This window comes from Ambystoma mexicanum, chromosome 1p (assembly GCF_040938575.1).
Source record: "Ambystoma mexicanum isolate Mex_15411 chromosome 1p, UKY_AmexF1_1, whole genome shotgun sequence".
Classification (NCBI taxonomy): Eukaryota; Metazoa; Chordata; class Amphibia; order Caudata; family Ambystomatidae; genus Ambystoma; species Ambystoma mexicanum.
The window spans coordinates 841,471,826-841,493,666 of NC_090921.1; the positions used below are offsets into that span (position 1 = coordinate 841,471,826).

A 21,841-nucleotide genomic window follows, 5' to 3' on the forward strand; every position below is an offset into this window, starting at 1 on the left:
GTTTCGAGGATATGTCCAGCACAGTTGATTCAGAAACAACATTTGTGCAGGACAATAGTCTAGTGAAGGAGCACAAATACATTGTATTCGACAGCTGCCTAGTACAGATTTTACTCATGCTGAAATGTGTCCATCCAGTGAGGGGGGTAGAATGTGGGAAGCCATTGGTGAATGTTACTCGTGCATCCAAGGCACAAACCTGAAAATCCAAGCCACCTGTGCCTTGCTCCATGCTACATTTTCATGGTCTGCACAACCTATGCTGGGCAAAGTGCCAGCTGGAAATCTACTGTGTTCATCCTTTTAGCAAGTTGTCCAGTTGCTGTACAATTGTGGGACTTAAGTTCCTAGCTAAATCGCAGTATTACAAATATCAACGTGAATTTTTATTCCCTGCTATCAGTGAAGCCTGAAAAAATGAACCAATGTCTATTGAATTTTCATTCTCTAGCAAACTGTTCAGGCTAGCTGGTGATACAGTGTGACAGCCTCAGTTTTTCTGCAAAGTACTGCATATACCACTTTCAGGACATGGATACTAAAAAAAATAGTGAGTTCAGCGGTCGTGCAGGTATCTGAATGTAAATCCTCAGTGGCCATGGAGAAACATGGTTTAATAAAATCCCTGCAAAAATTCCAATGAAGGGGGATGCAAATTGACCTCATAGCCACCGACAGACATGTTTCAATTGCAAAGGTCATGCATGAGCAGTTTCACCATCAATTTGATGTCTGGCACGTAGCTAAAACGATCAATAAAAAAATCACAGCTGCTGGTAAAAAAAAAGGGGGTCAGAAAATATTTTACAGTGGGCCCAGTCTTTAAGCAACCATCTTTGGTGGAGCTCCAAAACGTGTGATGGGTCTGGCGAAATTCTCCTCGAAAAATGGCGCTCATTGATGCACCACTGCTCTAACGTTCACTCATGGACAGAAAACCAGCATTTTCACAAATGTGAACATAGATCTTTATCGGAGGAGCAGGAACGCAAGAAGAAGTGGTTGGTTGCATCTTCACCTGCACACAAAGCTCTTGAAAAGATTGTGTTTGATAATACTCTAACAAGAGATCTGAAGGGACTCACAGAATTCTGCCACACAGGAGATTTGGAGGTGTTCCACAATGTGTGCCTAAGGCCCAAGAGATTGCATTTCTCTATGGACGGGATGGAATCTAGGACTCTACTTGCTTTATTGGCGCATATCGAGAACGTGGGCAGACCACAATCTAGAACTGCTGGAAAATTTGGGATGCTTCGGTACAAAATGGCCTTTGGAAAAAGAAGCAAAAAGTGGGTGGTAAAGCCAATATACCTAGAAATGCAATTCGATTTCGTGAAAGATCTGACTTTGACTGTGTTGGACATGCATACTCATTGAATCGTTCGTGGTTTGGTTCCTAGGGCACATCCATTGCCACAAAACATTGCAAACGTGCCCTGTCGAAAGCAGAACTTGTGGAACAGTTCACCTACCTATACAAATGATTATCGGCTATTTATATGTTCAACATTTTTTATACATTGTACATGACCAATGGAAAACATATGTAGCTCGAATTTCAAAGCTAAAAAAAGTATAAATCGTCCAAATAAAGCGTACAAAAAATGTATTTCCTGATGTACCCTGTTTGTCAATTTGTTTTGTGAGAAGTGCCTGTTTGAGCACTCCAGATTCGGTATATGGGAGGTGAATTGGAGGTGGTGCGGGGGTAGGGTGTTAAGACGCAGGGTCTACAAAATATACTAATAATAATTGTACACACCCATAAGGGAATGAGACCATGATGGTGGCATTGATAAGAATAAAGTACTTGGAGTCCCGGCAGGTCCCCTGCTGAGCGCCAATTTTGGGAGACTGCCGGGGCCCGGCACCGGCAGGCCCCAGCCCACTTAAAGCACTGGTCGCTAACACTCCGCAGAGGAAGGAAGCAAAAACAATAGACTGTTTGATTTTTAACACTTCCCTGTGTGCAGAGCTCGCTAGCCGAAAACAGGAGACGTCCTCAGCTGACAGATCGATTGTGAATTCTGAGTGTTTTCATAAAATGAGTAAATCTCGTGCAGCATTGGTGTATGCGAGCAAACAATTTGTTTGTTTTTCGTAAATACTGAGAATGTCACAGTGGTGGAAGTGTAAATGGATGCGGTGTGACTCAAGGTCAATTTCTTTGGGCTGTCTACTCCCTCGCGTCCTGCAGAGTTTATTTGTGCCTTTCATTTACCAAAAGAAAGCTAGCCATAAGCCCTTGCATTGTGTTTCGTCCTTAAAAATAAAGAGAGAGAACGGGAGCGAGAGAACATTTAATTTCATTATATGAAAATTCGTTGATCGCAACAGACACTCTGTGCAACTTACTCCGAGAATGGAAATGCTGAACATTATGTGAGTTTTACTGTAGACAAATTTGTAGACACAGGAGTCAAGGTTTCACTTTATGACCGGTATGGCTGGCTGGCTAAGATTGCAATGGCTTGTTTTTTTGGGTGTGCACTTGTATATGTGCAGGGCACGTGGGCAGACCAGCACCGAAATGCATGGAGTCCACATCTGTGTTCGCACAGGTTCAACCAAAGCCCAATTGTAGGGTAATGTCGTCTGTGTTATTCAAGTTCTTCCGTCAACTTCCGCATCGGCCTCACATTGCGAGATAAATTTACTCCATCGCTAAAACCTCTCAATCACATCGTAGACTCCAACGTTGCACCTGTTTTCTATGTGTTTGCATTGTTTCACGTTTGTGTTCATCATTAGTTTTCAAACAGTGCATAAGTAATGGATCGATTAGAATAAAGAACAGCTACTGAGACACATTTCTCTTATGTTACATTCACAGCTATATCCTGCCATACTGCAAATGTCATTGTTTCCAGATACCGATTGATGGCTTCTTCAGCCGGCAGTTGCTGATCTACCTCAATGGATGGATGACCATCACAATCTTTTGGGACGATCACCCAGGCCCATATGCCCTTTCGCGGTCCAATCGATACGGAGTAACCTAACATCGTTTTTGGTGGTCTAGCAACAAACTGATGCCGAAGCCTTGCGAAACACGGTGCCTCCACCCAATGCGCTTACACCCAAAGGAACACCTTGTCACTCACTATAAACGTTTGTGTACCCAGAACTAAGAGAGAAAAAAACTAAATTGTTGATTATGGAATTCGGCGGATGTTCTCGGAACGTTTATTGTGAAATAAAAGAACATTATAAATTGCAGAGTATTGTGGTTTCCTTTTGAATTGGGAAGCGCTGTGATGTGAGAGGATGTGTGTTGATATTCCGTGTTCTGCGTCAATTGACGTCAGGACATAGGCGATGACGGGGCGCGTTTGGCTATGCTGCACAGTAGCGTCACAGAGATGAGCGGAGAATATCGCTAAGAATGGTGATGTCATCTACAGGGGCGTGGCATACGATTTATGCCGATAGTTCACTTGGGCTTAGGGCGATGCAGCAACGGATAAGATTAGCACAAGATGGCCGCACCCAACGCGTTGATTTTGCATGTGTAAAAGTGAGGAAAACTACGGTAAGGTGCATAGAAAAATGTTTTACGATCGATAGCTTATGCTTAAAAACACATGCCCGAACGATCAGGACAATAATATTTTTGATCGCACTACTCCTTTAATGGCGACCCCTGCAACTGAGCAGCATAGACCCCAGTATTGTCCGGTGAAGCCCATCTCCTTTGTCTTGATTTCAAGAAGGCCTTCATTGGTGCTTCGACCCCTTGACTGATGGGGAAAACCAGTCTCGAACCCCCCCCCCCCCACCCCCGCCCCAGTCCACCCTGCTCAAGGATCCGTGCATGCTGAGCATTTGGAAGTCCCTGGACCAACCTTTAGACTGACCAGGTCTCTCCGGGGCTACATCACTGCAACCGTCATTGTTACGAGTAGAGTCGCACTTGTAAGATATTCAGCGTGTGCCTTTTAGTTTTGTTTATTTCTGATATAGCGCGAACACGCCCATATGCCTCAGTGCGCTGACAGAACAACAATAATGCAATAAACAAGAAAACAAGAACACAAACATTTCCAACAAGAAGAAAAAAACATGATCAGGAGGATAATCAGAACAAGGAACATGGAATACAGTAGCTTGAGTGGGTCAGGAAATCAATTTACTAGAAGTCTCAATTTGGGGTGGGACATGATCTGCAATTTTCTGTATTTGGTCAAAAGAGAAGGGGGCTACTATGGCTGCAGCCTATGATAATGCAATAAGTGTTATCATCTGAGCACCAATTGTTGATATGTACCCTTCGAAGGACTTTCAGGTCCTGAGTTCTAATACAGTTGCCCACTCTTTGATTAAACCAAGCCACGATTGTATTTTTGAGTGACTCTCGTGATTCCGGATCCTTGGGCTTATCAACATTCGAGAGCATAATGTTCCTAGGGTCCATCGCACACCTTCTTAATGTAAGATCATCAATTCTTACCATGTGAGCCTATTTCATACAAATATTTTTTAAGAAACACGGCGTTAGGGGAGGTGTTAGGCATGTTCACTGGCAGGCTGGAGGTTGCACCGCCCAGGAGTGTTTCTGCCTTTTCATGAACCTGCCCGATTTGGGACGTTTGCAAAATTTCGATAAGGCAGGATTCCCGCAAAGGTGGATCTAGGTCAGGTTCTTCTAAAGTCATTTGACGATGTTGATGAACCTGATTATAGTCCCCATCTGTTTGACAAAACATGTCCACCAGATGAAGATGCAATATGGAAACCTGGTATATCCAAAGCAGCAACCCAAGTGCAAAACTGTCATATTGGACCAGGCGGCCGGGTCCCTCATATAACATTCCTTGAATGACTGCCAGTTCCCAGGATTAGTTAAGTCTTTGTCCGCCACTTTCAGCGCCTTTGCGGCGGCCACGGTGGTAACAACATCCCCCTTTCCCAATATTGTCTGTAACGCTGGATCTGGGGTGGCTTCAGTTCCACCACCCATAGGCAGTGCCTCCAACCAAATCCAAATGAGCAGCAAATTCTTTACTTCCCGACTCCAGTTTGAGCAGCAAATTCTTTACTTCCCAACTCCATTTGAGCAGGAAGGGAACTCCCAGCTAAGTCTATCATTGTTATGAGGATAAACTGGCATTTCCTGAAATTGTTGTCTCCTGTGTGCACTAAGTGCCAAAACGTGAGACGAGCGACTTTTTATTCCTTGACGTGCGGAGATGGGGGATTCAGGAGGGAGAGAGGAGTATTCCTCCTGGAGGGAATCCAACCGTCCTGAAAACGGAAGGATACAAGAAGTCGAGGTATCGAGCTAGGGATTGGGATCCAATATAAGTGTGTTGGCCCTAGTAAGAGGCATTATAAACCTGCTTACTTCAGAATGCTTACTGCCCCCTTTCACACAGCTCAATAGGTTCAGGACCCAAAGAACTAGTTCCCAGTTCCTTTGTAAAATACCGTTAACCGTAAAGACTGCAAATGCCATTCCGGTATGTGGTAGCTCAGGTGGAAGTGGAAGCAGGGCACTGGTCTTGCTGAAGAATATGCAGTGTTTGAAGACGCCACAAGTATGAGGCTGCACGCTTACCGTATGCTGTTGCCGTAAGACTACAGGTACCTTTTATCAACATGGATGGCAGTGCTTGCCAGTGGTTGCAGTCAATCTAGAGACACAAGGCAGAATCAGGGGCCCAGAGGAGCCTGCACGACTCACCCCTGAGAATAGGTACAAGGCCAGCAAGTCGAGGGAGCTGAGAAGAGGAAGAACACAGCCTCAGACTCTCAGCATCTAGCACAACGTGCTAGAGTAAAAGACCCAAGGGCATCCAGCAACCAGAGGCAAGCGTAGGGCCAAATATAGCCGTGTCAAGCCGCACCGCCTCCTGACGGCCACTTCTGACACACTGTGGTTGCCTGCTCCTGCAATTCCAGCCTTCTCACTCCTAGGGAAGCTGTACTGGGGCAGCTCCTGTGTTTGCTACTGTACGATCGCATGTTGCTGCCTGGCCATGTGACCTTTGTTGGCTCTTTTCTCCTTGTCCCTGAGGTCTCCTGTGGCAGTCTCTCCCATAGAAGTCCTCACTGATCTTCGATTGGGTTTTCAACTGGAACCTGTCCGGAATCAGATTCCTGTGCATGGCGACCACCGAAACTAACTAATCCTGTGAAACTATGTTATGTTATGTTATGTTACTTAAACTTATAGAGCGCACAGTCGCCCAAGGGCATCATGGCGCTAGAGAGGGGAGCTGCCTGCTAAAAAGAAAGACCAATGGAAAAGAGGAGCTAGAATAAGGTGGTTTTAAGAGCTTTCCTAAACCCAAGATGGTTGGAGGTGCCTCTGAGTAGCAATGGAAGGCTTATCCAGAGTTTGGCAGCTGCAATAGAAAAGGCCATGCCACCGATCCTTTCGCGGTTAAATCGTGGAACCATAAGTAGATTAGAGGTGGAGGAGCGTAAGTCACATTCCGCAATATATCGAAAAAATGTGGACTGCAAAAACTCGGCTCCTTGGCCGTGGATCTCCCGGTGAACAATACATAGCAACTTGAAATGGACATGCTGGGCCACCGGAAGCCAGTGAAGTCGTCGAAGCACTGGGCGAAATGTGAGCACCATAGGGAGAGCCGGTGGCTAGCCTGGCCGCCAGGTTCTGCATGCGCTGAAGCTGTTGTATAAGGCCGGTCGGCTGTGATAGATGTAGAGAATTGCAGTAGTCCCACCGTGGAAGGACTAGTGCCGCCACCACAGGGGGGCGGATGGCTTCTGGTATCAGCGGAAGAACTTTCTTAAGGACCCTGATCTGATGGTAGTAAAAAAGTATCTGTCTAGACGACCCTCGCAGTAGGAACAAGAACAGAAGAACAAACGTGGAACTAATTCTGGAATGTCCAATCGTATTATCCAGAGAAATCCTCTCCATTGTCTCTGATAGGGTATCTACGGTGTAAAGTCTTGACCCTAACCTGACCTTTGGTGGTGGAATATGGGTTAAGGGTCCTTCCCAGCACTATCCTACTGTGTTGGATTGAGTTCAGTGCTTATCTAAACTTAACTTGAACTTTTAATCTAACTTCGGAACATTTCATAATCTCCACCACAGCCTACTGCATTCATTCTATGTAAAAGTACCGGAAAAAGTCATACTTTGGAATTGGTAACTTTTGGGCACAAGGCCCCATCCCATCTTTGGACTGGACTTCATACGATTTGAGGGAAGCTGTTCTTGTATTGATTAGAGTTCTACCTAGTTTCCAGTGCATAAGACTACTCACCTTTTTTACACTGGTTATTGAGTCATATGCAGTTCTTTACTCATAATTGGGGGGGGGGGGTGTGTGTGTGTGTGTGTGTGTGTGTGTGTGTGTATGGGTGTGTGGGGGTGTGGGTGTTGCTCTGTTTGAACCTATTGTAGCCCTAGACAACTCACATTTCCTGAGACTAAGCCTTGAGTGCTCAGCTTCCTTACCTTGATTGGGTTTTGGCTAACTTCTCAGTGTCTTTCCTGTTCAGCATAATAGGGTGCCCCCCCCAAATCCATCTGAACAGAGACCAACATCTACTTAGATTGGCAAGGGAGCTTCCAGGCACTGAATAGTCTCAGGATAGATTCCTTGCAACACATAACACAGTGAAAATGGCCTTCACCTTTAAGATTGAAGATGCACTCAAAAACATACAGCTTTTACAATTCATTATGCCCCCCAACACATCAACACTATATTCGCCCATACATGCCTGAACTGACCTCATATCTTCATGAAATGATTAAATCAAAAATGGCTTCACCAATCACCTTTTTCTCAATTCCCACATCTCATCCCACTACCCCATGCCCTTATGTTTCTCTTCACAATATACAAAGACAAAGGATTAGAGTAAGGTCTTTAGATGGACAGAGTTTAGACTCTACTCCTTCACTTTCTATTTACTAGAAATGTGTTAATGTTAAAATGTTGTTTTCTTTAAAAGCATCTCACTGATATAAGGTACGTTTGACAAATGTACAAAAATACAAAATACATTGACTTCTATACAAAGACATAACACCTAACTCAATCTATACATCGGTGCCTTTACCATGAAGACAAATATGGATCATTACCAAACTCCAAGCTCTGCCAATTCAGCATAAAAGATGGCACTACACAGTCTTAATATATTAAAGATTGTCACCACGAAACTCCGAGATTATTGCATGATTTTTGTTATAGAATTTATTGTGAATGCAGTGGTTTTTACTACAGTGGGTGGTCTCCAGATCTGGTGATGGACAGCCTCCATTTTCTCAAAGTTTCTATTTCCCTAGAAAGTGAATTTCGGGTTACTGGCTGACCCCATAGACCATTGAAACTTGATCCAATTTGATTTGACCAGTGGTGCCCACCCCCAACTTGTGTTTTGTAATGTCCAGGTAAGTTACCTTAAGTCATTTATGTCAAGTTTTCCAAGGTGGTAAAAGTTCCACAAAAGTGATAATGGAACAAAGGCTGAAGGTAGTGCCACTGTAGTGGGGTTTGGGGAGAAGTTGTGTAAGTCTGAATTCTCCCATGCAAGTTTGGTGAAGACTGCACCCAACAACATAGGATACCAGATGAGACCCTCTCAAAGAGCTCCAATTCCAGGTTTGAGGTGCAGGAGCTCCCAGGAGGAAGAGCAGCTACGCAGGATTCAGGCTGATGTAATTCTATGGCAAAACACAGTGGAAGAGCACCTGCAGAAATTCTCTACCATGAAACCAGGGGACCCGCTGAAGGCAAGATTGAAGAATAGCTGCTGGACCCATGAATCAGAGGTATGTACACACAGTGGTACCTTTGGAAAACCTGCTCCGAAACTGCTAAACAACTTCGTGAAGACAAATCTTCCTTGCAGGTCGAGTTACAAGATCCAGGAACCCATATACTTGAACCTCGGACCAACAATGACCCTGCCAACAAAAAAGAATAACCATCGACGTTCTCACTATGTTGACTAACCATCCAGGAGTGAAAACAGTGAGGAAGACCCCAGTAAGACTGAGGAATCGAACCAGGCAGATCAAGAGGTTTTCTCGGGGGTGGGGGGGGGGGGGTCCGAAGGAGGAGCCAGCAGAAACTGGTTCCACAAAGGAAACCACAGTGTAAGTGACTCAGGGCGGTTTAGATGAATAGATGAACAGCAGAAGCGCATACTGTTGTTCCCTCCCCACCCCCCACCCTTCTAGAGGACAGAAGTCCTACCTTGAAGCACAAGTCCATAAGGATAGTTTGGGAGACGGTGGTTAAACAGCCCAAAAACAATTCTAGCATGATATATTCCAGTGAGGACTGAGGGGAAGTAGATGGCCTAGGAATGATGTCCAGCAGCTAATAATACAAACCATAGCTAGGGGCAAGGGCACAGGGCTCAGCCAGTATCACCAAACCTGGTCCTAACATTGCAGGAGTGCAGCTTTGTGGCAAAATCCTCCAGCATGCTGGTAAACTGTCACACCCAAGAGCACTTGCACTAAGGTGTTAGCGGGCAGTCGAATGGCTGGACCTAAAAGCCACCCACAGACCTGTGAATTGGCCTGTTACCAGTCCAACAACTATAAAGGGTGCAGTGCTGGGCTCAGAGTGGGCCTCTGTTTGCACAACAACCATTTTAGGCATGCCTTCTAATTTCCTGAAACAAAGATGAAGCCCAAAAACAGAATGTCTTCGAGTAGGATGTGAAAAAATACATAAATACCCCAATGACTATCAAAAAGAAACCTTCAGCTACTGATGCAGTAAAATCTGCTGCACCCCTGATGAAGGTGTAGAAAAATGTCCTTCTGACTCTAGATAATCCACAGAAAAATGAAAATGAAGTGCACAGGAAGGCAGTTTCTTTATTGCAATGCAATATGGTTGGGAGGTCAACGGATCAGCAAACCAAAAACCCTCGACACACCCACATTTGGCTTCAATATTTGTAGACAAAAACATCATTTTAATACATTTTAAATTTGTAAAAAAATCATTTCAGATTACCCTGTAAAAACACAACCCTCGCTCCTTACTGGCTCTGGCCAGGGTTACACCTAAACGATGACCTATACAATTCTACATCATTGGTCGGCGCCTATAGCTGAAAAACTTTTAAAGATGTTTTAGAACAACCCCTAGGAAATGACCTAACTTGTCACATGTCATCCTAAAAATATCAGCATGCAGATGAACCAATCAAAATGAGTGTGATTCCAGCCCCCATCCAGCGACCTGTGTCAACATTTAATTGACACTTATAGTATCTGCTCCCTTGACTTCAGCTATTTGGTTGCCCAGATGTTTTCCATGTCTTGCTGTTCCTCACAGTAACCTATTTCTGCAACTATCATATTGAAACATTGGCTTTGTATTCCATGGGATCAATTTGGGACTAACCCTATTTATCTTGCAGTGAGTGTCTTTATGAAAAACCAAGTGTCTGCAGCTGACATGAGTCTTGGGCACAAATAGGTGGATTTACTGTATTATCGAGCTATTCTATGTATGTGTATAGTGACTCAGAGGCCCGCCAGTGGATAATGGCATGTCATGCCTGTTTCAGCATTTTGGCAGTGACTTGCTCAGCTTGCATCCTTGCTCTTCATTCGTACAGGCCTCTAGCAACAAATGTATTTTACTTTTTCCTGCTGTTCAGAACATGATGTATTACTTTCTACCATTCCCAGTTTGCTTGTGGACAGTTCTATGGGAAAGGATGGCAAATTCTGCTTCTTGCAACAAGAGGACATTACTAATGTTGGCAATGATTTGCATCCTATCATGTACACTGACTGTGTAGTTTCGTTCTCTTTGATGAATGCAGCAGGAGTTTCAGGACTAATTTGAAGTGAAAGTGGTATTTAGCTAAATGGCACAAAATGCAACCCTATCCAGTGAAAGATGGTTGCATTTTTAAGGTGTCATAAAAGTATTTCTGGTGTCAATAACTAATGTATTTTGCGGTTATGCTTTCTATTACGTATCTGGCAGCATGAAACTCACAAGTGTTGGCCTAATGAAATATAACTCAGTAATAACTAAAACTGTGACATCATAATGTTAGAATTTTAGACTAATTAAATTTGCGCGGCTTGTACTTTAGTCTACATTCAGAGTGTGATGTTTGCCTTTCTACAAAGACAAAACAGCTGCCACCAGCCTACTCCTTAAAGCCAATGCATGGTGATAAAACTGCATACTTGAAAAGCTCCACAGTACTAGGATCCGGAAGGGCTACTGTAGCACCATATATTAAAATTAGGATTGAAGTGGCTGCAGGACTTTAGAAGTCCTTCTGACCACAAAAGGATATTGAGAGATCCTAGAAACCCAAAGAAGGGGGGCGAGCAAAAGAGTTAGGTGTCCCATAAAATGGTAGGCATAATTCCTTCCGTCTGACATTCTAAAATGCATTCTTGTGAACCTCAAATTTGTACAATTTCACATATCTGTTAAATTATTGATTTGATGCACTGAGATTTGTACCTAAACAGATTCATGAGTTAACCACGCCATGATATTTTCTCTGTAAATTTACCACATCATAGTCCATTTTTGTTCTCGTTATTCCATTGATCATGTTTGAATTTTTGCAGATTACATAAGTGGTCCTCTTTCAATGAGAAGTTGTCCTCATGATTTCCTGCGATGAGGAAGAATATGAGACTGGCAATGGCGCAGAAATTGAAAAGACACAAACACAGTGGCAAGAGTATTATCCAAAATGGAATGAAAGGGAAGAGAATCTTGTTTACACTCTTCTAGATCTCAGTGAAAAACAAACGGAAGATGAGAAGTCTATGCAGTGTTTTATTGCTAGGGGATGGGATGAAGCAGTAAGTTAATCTTCAGTGTTCTTATAACCCATTTTATTTGTATTTCTTTACATTTTGCACACAGTTAAATTCCGATTTGTGTGTTAAACTGCACCAGTAATCTCCACCTTGGGTGTAACCATTTATTTGTACATGCATAAAAAGGGTAGGGTTATTTCTTCTCCAGTTGACCTCATAAAAGGAGTTAAGAATATGCAAGGCATAAAATAAGCAGTGTCGCGTAGCAATTTGCCATGCAATTCTGTAGATTTGCTAATATTGACACGTGTGTAGCAACGCTAGCTATTTAAATAACCCTTTTCAATGAAATCACAGCTCACCCTGCATTCCTCTTTTGCCCTCTGGGCTCTCTCCACCCTTTTTCTCAGTTCACTGCCAGTTCAAAGGGGGCTAACGGAGAGAGTGCAGAAGTAATCGTCTCCTCCATTCTCAAGTGCCAAAGGCCTGTCTGGGAGTCCTATGCAAGAATGTATTTCTTTTTCAAATAATTGCAAACAAGAAGTTATTGGGATGACACTTATTAAGCTAACTATGTCCTATCTGGCAAAGACCAGTATGTGTTGACCTCATTTGTTTGTTTTAAAAGACAGTCCTGCAATTTCATTCCTAAACCTTGTTACATCATGCACATTTGCTGTATTGCTATTGTAAAACACTGCTTGGTCTCCCTGCTTTACAGTAAAGTTTAGGTTAGGGTTTCTAAATTTCATAGTTAACCTATATTTCACTGGGGGATTGAAAGGTGCTTACCTGTCTGAGAAACTAGGTAACATTTGTTTCCTTTCCTAACCTATTCCTTTTTGCCATAACTCCAGTATTGCATTTAAGTGTCCAAGTGATATATAGGTTAACCCTTTCCCAGCTATACAAGTAAAGTATGTATGACTTTTTGGAGGGACAGATCAACACAAAGTCAGAGGGTAAGAAGAGTCTTCAGGGAGCCAGGACAGCCAATGTCAAAAAGAAATCAATGTTGGGCCACAAGCTGGGAGGCTTATGAAGAGCAAAGCTGCAAAGCTTCAAGCAACTCTGCAAAGGCAGAGGTAAGTACCCCTAGCACCCCTAGTTACACAGTACCATGAGTCTGAAGAAAAGGTTCCAGCTGGCTTCTGTTCCTATTGTAGTCCTGCAGATCCTGTTGTTCCTGGGCCTCCGTCGTGGGGACAAGAGGGAGGCCATCTGGGGACTCCTGCACTACGATTTGAAGGTCGGCGAAAGCAATGGGCACACTCCAGATCAGCAGCACTTCGTGGTTTCAGCTACTCGCAAATAGCACAGCCGCGGTTCTTGGACACCTTGTGGACTTTCGTTGCTTCTGGGGTCCAGCACTCTGTTGAGGTGACTCAGGCTTGGTTAGTCCTGCTTCGATGGAGTCCGGAGGATCTTCCTGGTGCTCGGTTCTGGCTTAACAGCGATGCACTTGTCCTGGTATTCCTATCCCCTGGAACTCAGTTCCTGCAGCAGCAGAGATGTACAGCCAGTGGTCCTACCAACCCAAGGAGAGAAGTCATCCTTTCCGGGCTTCTCTAGTCGATTAGAAATTCTGAGCTTCAGCACTGCAGCAGGGCTTCACCGGGCAAACCAACGGTCCAGCATGGTGCAGCAAACTTCTCTTCCAGTTTCTTCTTCGGTTAGAGAAGCTCGGAAAGGATGGCTTCTCCCCTTCCTTATGTTGGGACCAATCGATCCCAAGACAATCTTGCCTAACACACCTGATGAGGTCACCAGTGTTGTCCGCTCCATGAAGGTCTCCTCCAAACCGGTTCCCCCCTGCTCTTCAAGAACCATTAAAGACAACATTGGTTCTCATCTATGCACTAACTGATTTCTGCAACCACTCCTTTGCTACTGGTTCTCCCTCCTGCCTCAAGCACGCCCTTGTGCACCCCTCCTGAAAAACACAACTGCAGACCCCACCTGCCCAGCCAACTACCATCCCATATCCATCACCCCCCTTCCTTGGGGAAACTCTTGGAGAATCTGGCCCTCCCTCAACTTACCCAGCACACTGAACTTGTTGGTTGCCTCCACGACCATCAATCTGGATTCCGAGCATTGAGAGCCACGGAAACTGCTTTTCTGAACACCGGTGAGGAACTGCTCGCATCTCTTGACGCCAACTCTCTAGCTGTATTCATTCTACTTGATCTATCCTCTGCATTTGATACAGTCAACCATTCCATCCTCATAGTTCCATGACACCCTAGGTATCTCAGAGCGGGCATGGACTGGCTGACCTCCTTACTCAATGACTGTCCATCCCAGGTTATTCTGGGCTCTTTCTCCTCCCCCACCTCTACCTTCACCTGCAGTGCTCCCCAGGGCTCCAACCTCTCTCCTTGGTTCTTTAACACTGCAGTGCTCCTCATTCGCCATTTCCAGCTGGCTGAGCGGGAGACCGCTGCTGCACTGCGCCACAGCTGGTGAGTCCCCCTTTTGAATTGTGTATCCTGATTTTGCCGTTCTTTTTGTTGTTTTTATTTCTCGTGCCCCGTGTGTGTGTGTTCTCCCTTCCTGGTCCCTTGCTTCTTCCCCGCCCTCCCTCCAGCACGCCCTCCACCTTGATTGGCGAGTATTTGTATCTTGCTGCCCCCCACGCCGACCCCCCAGGCAGCCCTCTGCCCGGCAGCCCCTATGGCTAAGGGCCCTAGGCAAAGGCCGGCTCCCACTGTAGCGGCTCCTGTTGTGTCTGCAGGTGTCCGCAGGGGACGCCAGTTGCCAGTCACCACCCAGGATAGTCCCACAGTCTTCCCTGCCTACCCCCCTTCCACCGCCTGACTCTAAAACCCAGGTTTTCTCCATGTTGTTGAATATGCACTGTAGGAGTATTTTAAAAAATTGCATATTGAAACCTTGGCCTTTTCTCCCTCCACTCAGGATTCTCAAACTTGGGTGTGTTTTTACCCGTGTTGTTGAATGTGCACCGCAGAAGTATTAAAAAAATTGCGTTGTGAAACCTAGGCCTTTCTCCCTCCACTCAGGATTCTCAAACTTGGGTGTGTTTTTAACCGTGTTGTTGAATATGCACAGTAGCAGTATTAAAAAAATTGCATTGTGAAACCTTGGCCTTTTCTCCCTCCATTCAGGATTCTCAAACTTAGGTGTGTCTTCTCTCCTATCATAAAACAGCATTTTGTGAGCTCATCAATCTGAGTGTCGTCGTCTTGTTCGATTGCTCAACTTGATTGCCTCTTGTGTCTTGCTAGTTTCCTTCTCTAGCTCCTCCCCCTCTCCCTTCCACCTCTCTCCTCTCCCTCCTACCCTATGGTGCTCGGTCGCTCCTATCTTTTTTTCTAACTTCTTCTCTATTGACTATCCTGCTCTCCTCCAGTAAATCTGGTCGGAAGAAGTTTTAAAAAGGATATCCTGGTCTCCAACCCAGGCCTCTCTATCGCTGACACCTACACCAGTTTCTCCTCCAAGGAAACTCTCACCGACATCCTTTGTCGTTCCTTCGCCAGACATATTGTCATGGCCACTAGTCAAGGGGCCAGTCCTTCCTCATCCCCAGGGTCCCATTGGACCCAGTCCTGGCGCCTCTGGCGCCAGGCTCATTTTAAAGTATGCTCTCCACACTCTATGCCTAGGGCATGTGCAGCTCGGCCGGGCGTGGCCATGGAACAGAACTGGAAGGCACGTGCTACAGGCCCAAAGAAGGGCAAGGTGGAGTTTGTAGGCGGAGCTAAAGGGAGGGGCCTGAATCAGCCTATATAAGGCTAGCCCATCCATCTGCCCTCGCTTCACGTTATTCTGCTTCCAAACAGCGTAACGCTCTCCGCTGTACTTGCCTGTGCCTCTCTGGATTTCACAGCTTCATCTTGGAGATACTCCTGAGAACGCTTCTTACCAGTAGTCTTCCGCCCCATCTCCGCGAGCATCTTCACTTCAACTACTCCATCGCTGCGGATGCGTCTTACCTGCTGTCCGCCACTCCATCTCTGGACGTGCATCCTACCTGCTACCAGCCTCTACATCGCTGAGCGTCAGCCTGCACCTACGAGGAAATCAGAACAAACGGGTTAGAACTCATATGCATTCACACAGTCGCATTATACAAAAGACTAAAGTTCCCTTATAAAGACCATCTTACCTGTCACTGTCAAAACTCCATCAGCCTCTAAGGTCTTCCAGACTCTCTTCGATCCAGATTCACTTCCCCGTACCTATGGAAATGGAATGAGACATTGCAAGAATTACTATTAGACGGAATACAGACATTCTAATCGAACTATAATAATACCAAAGACTTACTGTCAGGAACTGTGAGTGGAAGATCTGGAATCGCTGGAGGCATTGACTTGCCTGGTGCGCATTCCAGTCCTTACTCAATATGGCGGGCGTTCTTATAAATCCTGACTCCTCCCACAACCCGGTGCATTGTATCTGTTGTTTCTCCAACTTCAGCGCTCCGGATTGTGTCGTAGTAACGTCCGTTCCTTTTCTCCTTCGTTACTCCTCCTGTACCGTTTTCCCTTCGTCTAACACCCTCTGTGGCCATCTAATCTCTGTCTACTCCCGTGTTCCGCTTCTCTGGCGTACACGTTGCTCCTTTCCTATACTACCGTTCACTGTTCTCGCGGTGTCCGCCATTCTTTTTTTCTCTCCGCGGCTAGCGACACGCTGATTGTTTAGCCGGGTTTCCGCCTTTCTATCTTTCTGTACTTACTTTTCTCCATTCTATTTTCCCCGTCGCAGCTTGCCTGCCTCTTTCAGTTTTCTGTCTTTTGTTATCTCTGCCACGCTACGAGCAGTGATTAGTTCTGTGGCGCTTTTCAGTTCCTCCTCTGCAGCGCCTGCTGCCTCATACGCGTGCAGAGGTTTCTCTCACTCTGCGAGCTATTTTTATTTCTTTCTATCTTGCATACTTTTGTGCTCAGGACTGGTGTTTCCACTTTCCCTTGCTCCTTTCTTATAGATACTGATACCTCTTGCTCTACCTATTCCTCCCTTCTTAATTGCTCCTCTCCACTTTCTTCTAATTCCTGGTTACCTGTTCCCTTATTTCATTTTGCTCCCCTGCCTTTCAGGACATCATAGTAATAACTCTTGGATATTGTGCTTGGTGTGGAATTCCTCCCATCTTCAGTGGACTTCAGAATTTTGTATCCAGTACATCTACCTTTGGAATTACAGAGCTGGGATAACGGACTTCCACCCATTTGAACCCATCTGGAACCCAGGGTTTTTTCCGCCTTAGTGCTTTTTCCCTGGAATTAGGGCTGGCCCCCTGGGGGTCCCCGCTGACAGGGTTCCTTCTCTGCCAAGGTGGTCTCCGGAGGGGCCAGACCCTACCTACACGAACGTAAGGTTCGAACACCCAAAGACAAGAAGACTAAGAAGAAGAAGGACCGCAGGAAGACGGAAGCTGCTCCTAGGGAGTTCACCGCTGAAGATTCAGGTGAGGAGGAGGGGGAGGAAGCTTTCAAGCCGAACACTTAACTTATACGTGGATTGGTCGCAGCTGGTCTGGATCAACACTCCCATGGGCCAGTGAAGTAACTTGGTCCGTTCTACGTACCCGTGCTAGGAAAATCAGGACGGATAGCTCAACATTACAAAATTACAGGGGCACATGTTAGAATGTAAAAGTCATTTTTCAGACTAATAAAAGCTGACTCAAGAGGAAAAAAAAAAATTACAGGGGCAACACCCGTCTCCTGAGTCGCAGGTCCAACCACTCTCTGAAGGGGAAGGTGATTTCGAGGAGCCAGGTCAAGGGAGGGCTCCAACTGTGCCCCAATGCCCCCGCGGAGACCAGGTGAGAGTAACACCTATGGACCCTTCATATGGTCTCTGTGCGCTCTCCTTTCTCCTCTTCTCTCATTAATGGTGGAACCCGTTCAGGCGCCCTCCTTCCATTCCTCTAAGATCATCATTAATGTTTACTCGAATGGGACCGTCTTGGTCGAAGGCCCGCAGGCCAACCTTCACCTCCTTGATGGACTCTTCCCACGCCTCATCAATTTCCTTTCTTCTCCTGCTGTCCCCTCTCCCCTTTCTGTGGCTACCTCGCCTCCCCCTTCTGCCTCCCCCTTAGCTACCGTGCCTTCCTCTTCCCCCTCTGCCCCCTCCTGGGCTCCTACTACACCTCTGCATGTCGTACATCTGATCTGTACCCCTCCCCGGAAGTCCTTCAAGGGTGGCAACGTTCTCCATATTGCCCCTCTAAACTCTTGCTCTGCTGTCAAACATTCTTCTGATATCTGCTGCCTTCTGGAAGAACTTGACCTCGATGTCCTCGGTCTTACCGAGACATGGTTCACGGCCAGTTCTGTCACCAGCTTTGACCCTCCCCTACCTGACGCCTACAAGATCCTCTCCGCGCCCAGGTCCAACCGCTCTGGAGGGGGTGTAGCCCTGATCTCTTCCCCGAGTGGATTCCTGCCTGTCACTCCTGTGCAGGCCTACTCCTCTTTTGAATGCCTCATCTGCAGGCTCTCTCCCTCCCCTAGCCATACCCTCACTGCGGCTACTATGTATCGGCCACCTGTTCCACTCTCCTCCTTCCTCTCGGAGTGGGCGGACCTCTCCTCCTCACTCCTGGCCTCAACCACTCAACTCCTCCTTCTTGGAGACTTCAACATCCACCTGGATGCCTCCTGCCCTCCCTCTGGACTCTTTCGCTACCTCTGCAACTCTCAGGGCACACTCTGGATGTTTGATCTCCTCAGACCTTCCCCTCTCTGTCCCTCTCTCCACTCCTCTCTCCTGGAGTGATCACTTTCTCCACTACTCCCACCTCACCCTCCCTACCCCTCAGGCCAAGCCACTTCATCACTGCCACCCACCTTCTCGGTCATCCGACCCATGAAGCGTGTGTCAGTTGAGGCTTTCTCCGCCACCTTCTCACCTCCCCCCTTTGGCTGACTCTCACCCTCTCCACGCTCCACTCTGCTATATCGGATACCCTTGATATCCTTGCCCCTGTCATGAGAATCCGCCTGAAGCCCAAAGCCAAGTGCAACTCCTGGTATGACTCAGACCTCATCACCCTTAAACACAAGTGCAGGGTGGCCAAGAGGAGATGGCGTGCTTCATGTATATCCTCTCACAAACTGGCCTGCCGCCTGCTCCAAAGGCAATGCCGGCTCTCTGTCCTAACCAATAAGAGAGCTCATACCCAAACCCGGGTCTCTGCGGCCTCTAACAACTCGGCTGAACTCTTTAAAATCTGCAAGGAACTGGCCAATCCTGCTGCAGTCTCTACCTCTCCTGTCCCTTCCCAGGCCCTCTGCACGGCACTGGCTTCTCAATTCATCTCTAAAACTCAGGACACCCTGTCCTCACTCTCCTCCTATCCCCTCCCTCCCTCTACTCCCTCCTCTTCCTCTGGCCCTTCTGCAGCCACCTCTCCTCCTTCCTTCTCTGCCTTTCCCCTGTTCTCCCCAGATGAGGTTTCTAGACAAGTCTGATCTATGAAAGTCTCATCGAAACAGGTTCACCCCTGTTCCTCCAAAACTAGCAAGGACCACATCGACTCCCTGGCTCCTGTCCTAGCTGATTTCTGTAATCACTCCTTCGCCACTGGAGTCTTCCCATCCTCCCTGAAGAACTCCCTTGTGCACCCTCTTAAGAAACCCTCTGCCGACCCCTCCTGCCCAGCTAACTATCGCCCAGTTTCCATCACTCCCTTCCTGGGCAAGCTCCTGGAGAAACTGGCCATCTCCCAGCTTAATCTCCACACTGAATCTGTTGGTTGTCTTCATGACCATCAGTCTGGCTTCAGAGCTGCCAGAAGCACGGAAACTGCTCTCCTGAACTTCTGTGAAGACCTGCTCTCCAACCTGGACTCTAACACCCCCGCGTCCTCATCCTGCTTGATCTCTCTTCTGCCTTTGACACTGTCAACCATGCCATCCTTCTCAACCGTCTACGTGATAACCTGGGTATCACTGGTCAGGCTCTGGCTGACTTCTTTTCTCTCCGACCCACCCTCCCAGGTCCAACTTGGATCTTTCCTCTCAGCCATCTTTTTCTCTATCCGTGGTGTCCCCCAGGGGTCTAACCTCTCTCCCTGGCTGGTAAACCAACACCTGGCACTCCTTGCCCACCCCATCGCCGCTCTCTGCCCCAACTTTCAGTGCTATGTGGATGACGCCCAGCTCATTTTCAGGCTACCCTTGGCCTCCTCCTCTCCTGCCCTCATCTCTGTCTGTCTGCTATCCAGGAGTGGTATGCCGCCAATGACCTCTGCCTTGATGCCATTAAGACTGAAATTTTCCTCATCGGCACACCTGCTCCCTCCTTTCCTGTAGCTCTCTGGACAGCCTCTCTTGGCCTTCTTCCTGCTCTAACCTGCAAGGCTAAAAACCTCGGGATCATCTTCGACTCCACACTCTCCTTCTCTCCTTAAATCTCTGACGTCTCTAAGAAGTCACACTACCAGCTGCACCTCCTTAGAGGTATTCTTCCTTTCCTCTCCCTCCTCCAGAAGCTCACTGTCTCCAGAGCTCTGGTCCTCTCTACGCTGGACTATTGCAACAGCCTCTTTCTAAACCTGCCTGCTTCTACTCTCCGCCCTCTGCACCTTATCCAGAACAGGACTGCTAGACTTGTCCTTGGCCTGAAGCCCACGGATCGTATCTCTCCAGGGCTGAAATCTCTGCACTGGCTTCCAGTGGCTGCGAGGATTAAGTTCAAAACCCTCTGCATTGTCCACAAAGCCTGGGGCCTCAATACCTTCAACTCTCTCTTCCTAAATATCTTCCTTCTCAAGCTCTTCGATCATCCACCTCCCACTCCCTCAGGGTAAGTCGCTCCTCCAAGCAGCGAGTTGGTGGTAGATTTCTTTCTTTGGCTGGTGCCTCCCTGCCTCCCTTAAACTTGAGGAGAACCATCTCCGGTTCCAGAAGCACCTCAAAACCTTTCTTTGCTTCTGCTTTTTCTCCTCCTCTCCTCTGCTGACCTCCTGGCTGTAAGTGGAATTGCACTGGCTACCTGGACACCCTCTAATCTCGGGCCCAGGTCCCTCTCCCGCCAGCAGCACACACCTGCACTGCCCACCTGGCAACCCCCTCACTTGGGGACTGTTTCTGTATCCCTACCAGCCCTTGACACCTGATGTCTGCACTTACCATGCACTTGCTGGCCGTTACTTTACTTATTGTTATTATCTATTCTCATGTATTGCACTGTCCCTGCACCTTCCCACGCACTTGTGCGATCTGAATGACACCTAGCCTAGTAGGATCTCTGTCTGTCCTCCCTTTGTTCCCCTCCCTTGCCTCGTCGCGCCTTGAAACACTTGTGTATATGCAAGTTTTATAAATGCTATATCCTCCTTGGCTCGCTTGCTTACCTCCTCTCCACCTTCTCCCCTAATTTCCAGTTTTACGCTGACGACCCACAACTCTTTTTCAAACTTCCCTCTGACCATCTCTTTCTTCCTGCATCATTCCTGACTGCTTATCTGCCAGCCAGTCCTGGTGCACTACCAATGATCTCTGCCTCAACGCCAGCAAGACTAAGATCCTTCCTATTGGGACTCCAGCTCCCACTTTCTGCCCCTCATTCTGGCCATCTTCTATGGGCTCATCCCCTTCTCCTTCATCTGAAGCCAGAAACCTGGGAGTCATCTTAGACTCCGCTCTTTCCTTCCTCCCTCACATTCTGGACCTTGCCAAGAAGTCCCACTTTCAACTCTATCTCGCTCATTCTCCTGTCATGACCCCTGCCCCTGGCTTTGGCAGTCAGGCCATCTGGGCTGCATCACGGTCTTCCATCATGGCCTCAAAGGCCCCATCATGTCCCCAAGACTCTCTTGGAGTCAGTTCCGGTGCCTTTGGCGCCAGGCTCATATGAGAAATCGGAAAACTGGAACTCACAATTTCATTTACACAACATTGATGCCCCCGCATGGCTCAGTTCCAGAGCTGAGCCATGCGGTCTAGCATTTTAGGTGTGGTCAGGCCTGGAGGCACCTGGGATACCTGCAGGCTATTTAAGCCACGCCCAAGTTGGAGAACACGCATCGCGTTACTCTGCTGGTCGCAGCGTGACGCTCACGACGGTCTGTTGGAATCTTCCTCTGCATTCAGG

General features: G+C 47.1%; 1 protein-coding gene across 3 annotated transcripts in view; it reads left to right on the plus strand.

Moving 5' to 3' along the window:
* Window positions 1–21,841, plus strand: part of C1PH16orf46 (chromosome 1p C16orf46 homolog) — a 159,195-nt gene that overhangs the window by 79,055 nt on the left and 58,299 nt on the right. For all 3 annotated transcript variants that reach the window (XM_069652824.1, XM_069652836.1, XM_069652833.1), the window contains one exon: window positions 11,564–11,803. In XM_069652824.1, the coding sequence (XP_069508925.1) occupies window positions 11,603–11,803 (201 nt within the window). In that variant the 5' untranslated portion in view covers window positions 11,564–11,602. The remainder of the gene's footprint in view (window positions 1–11,563; window positions 11,804–21,841) is intronic.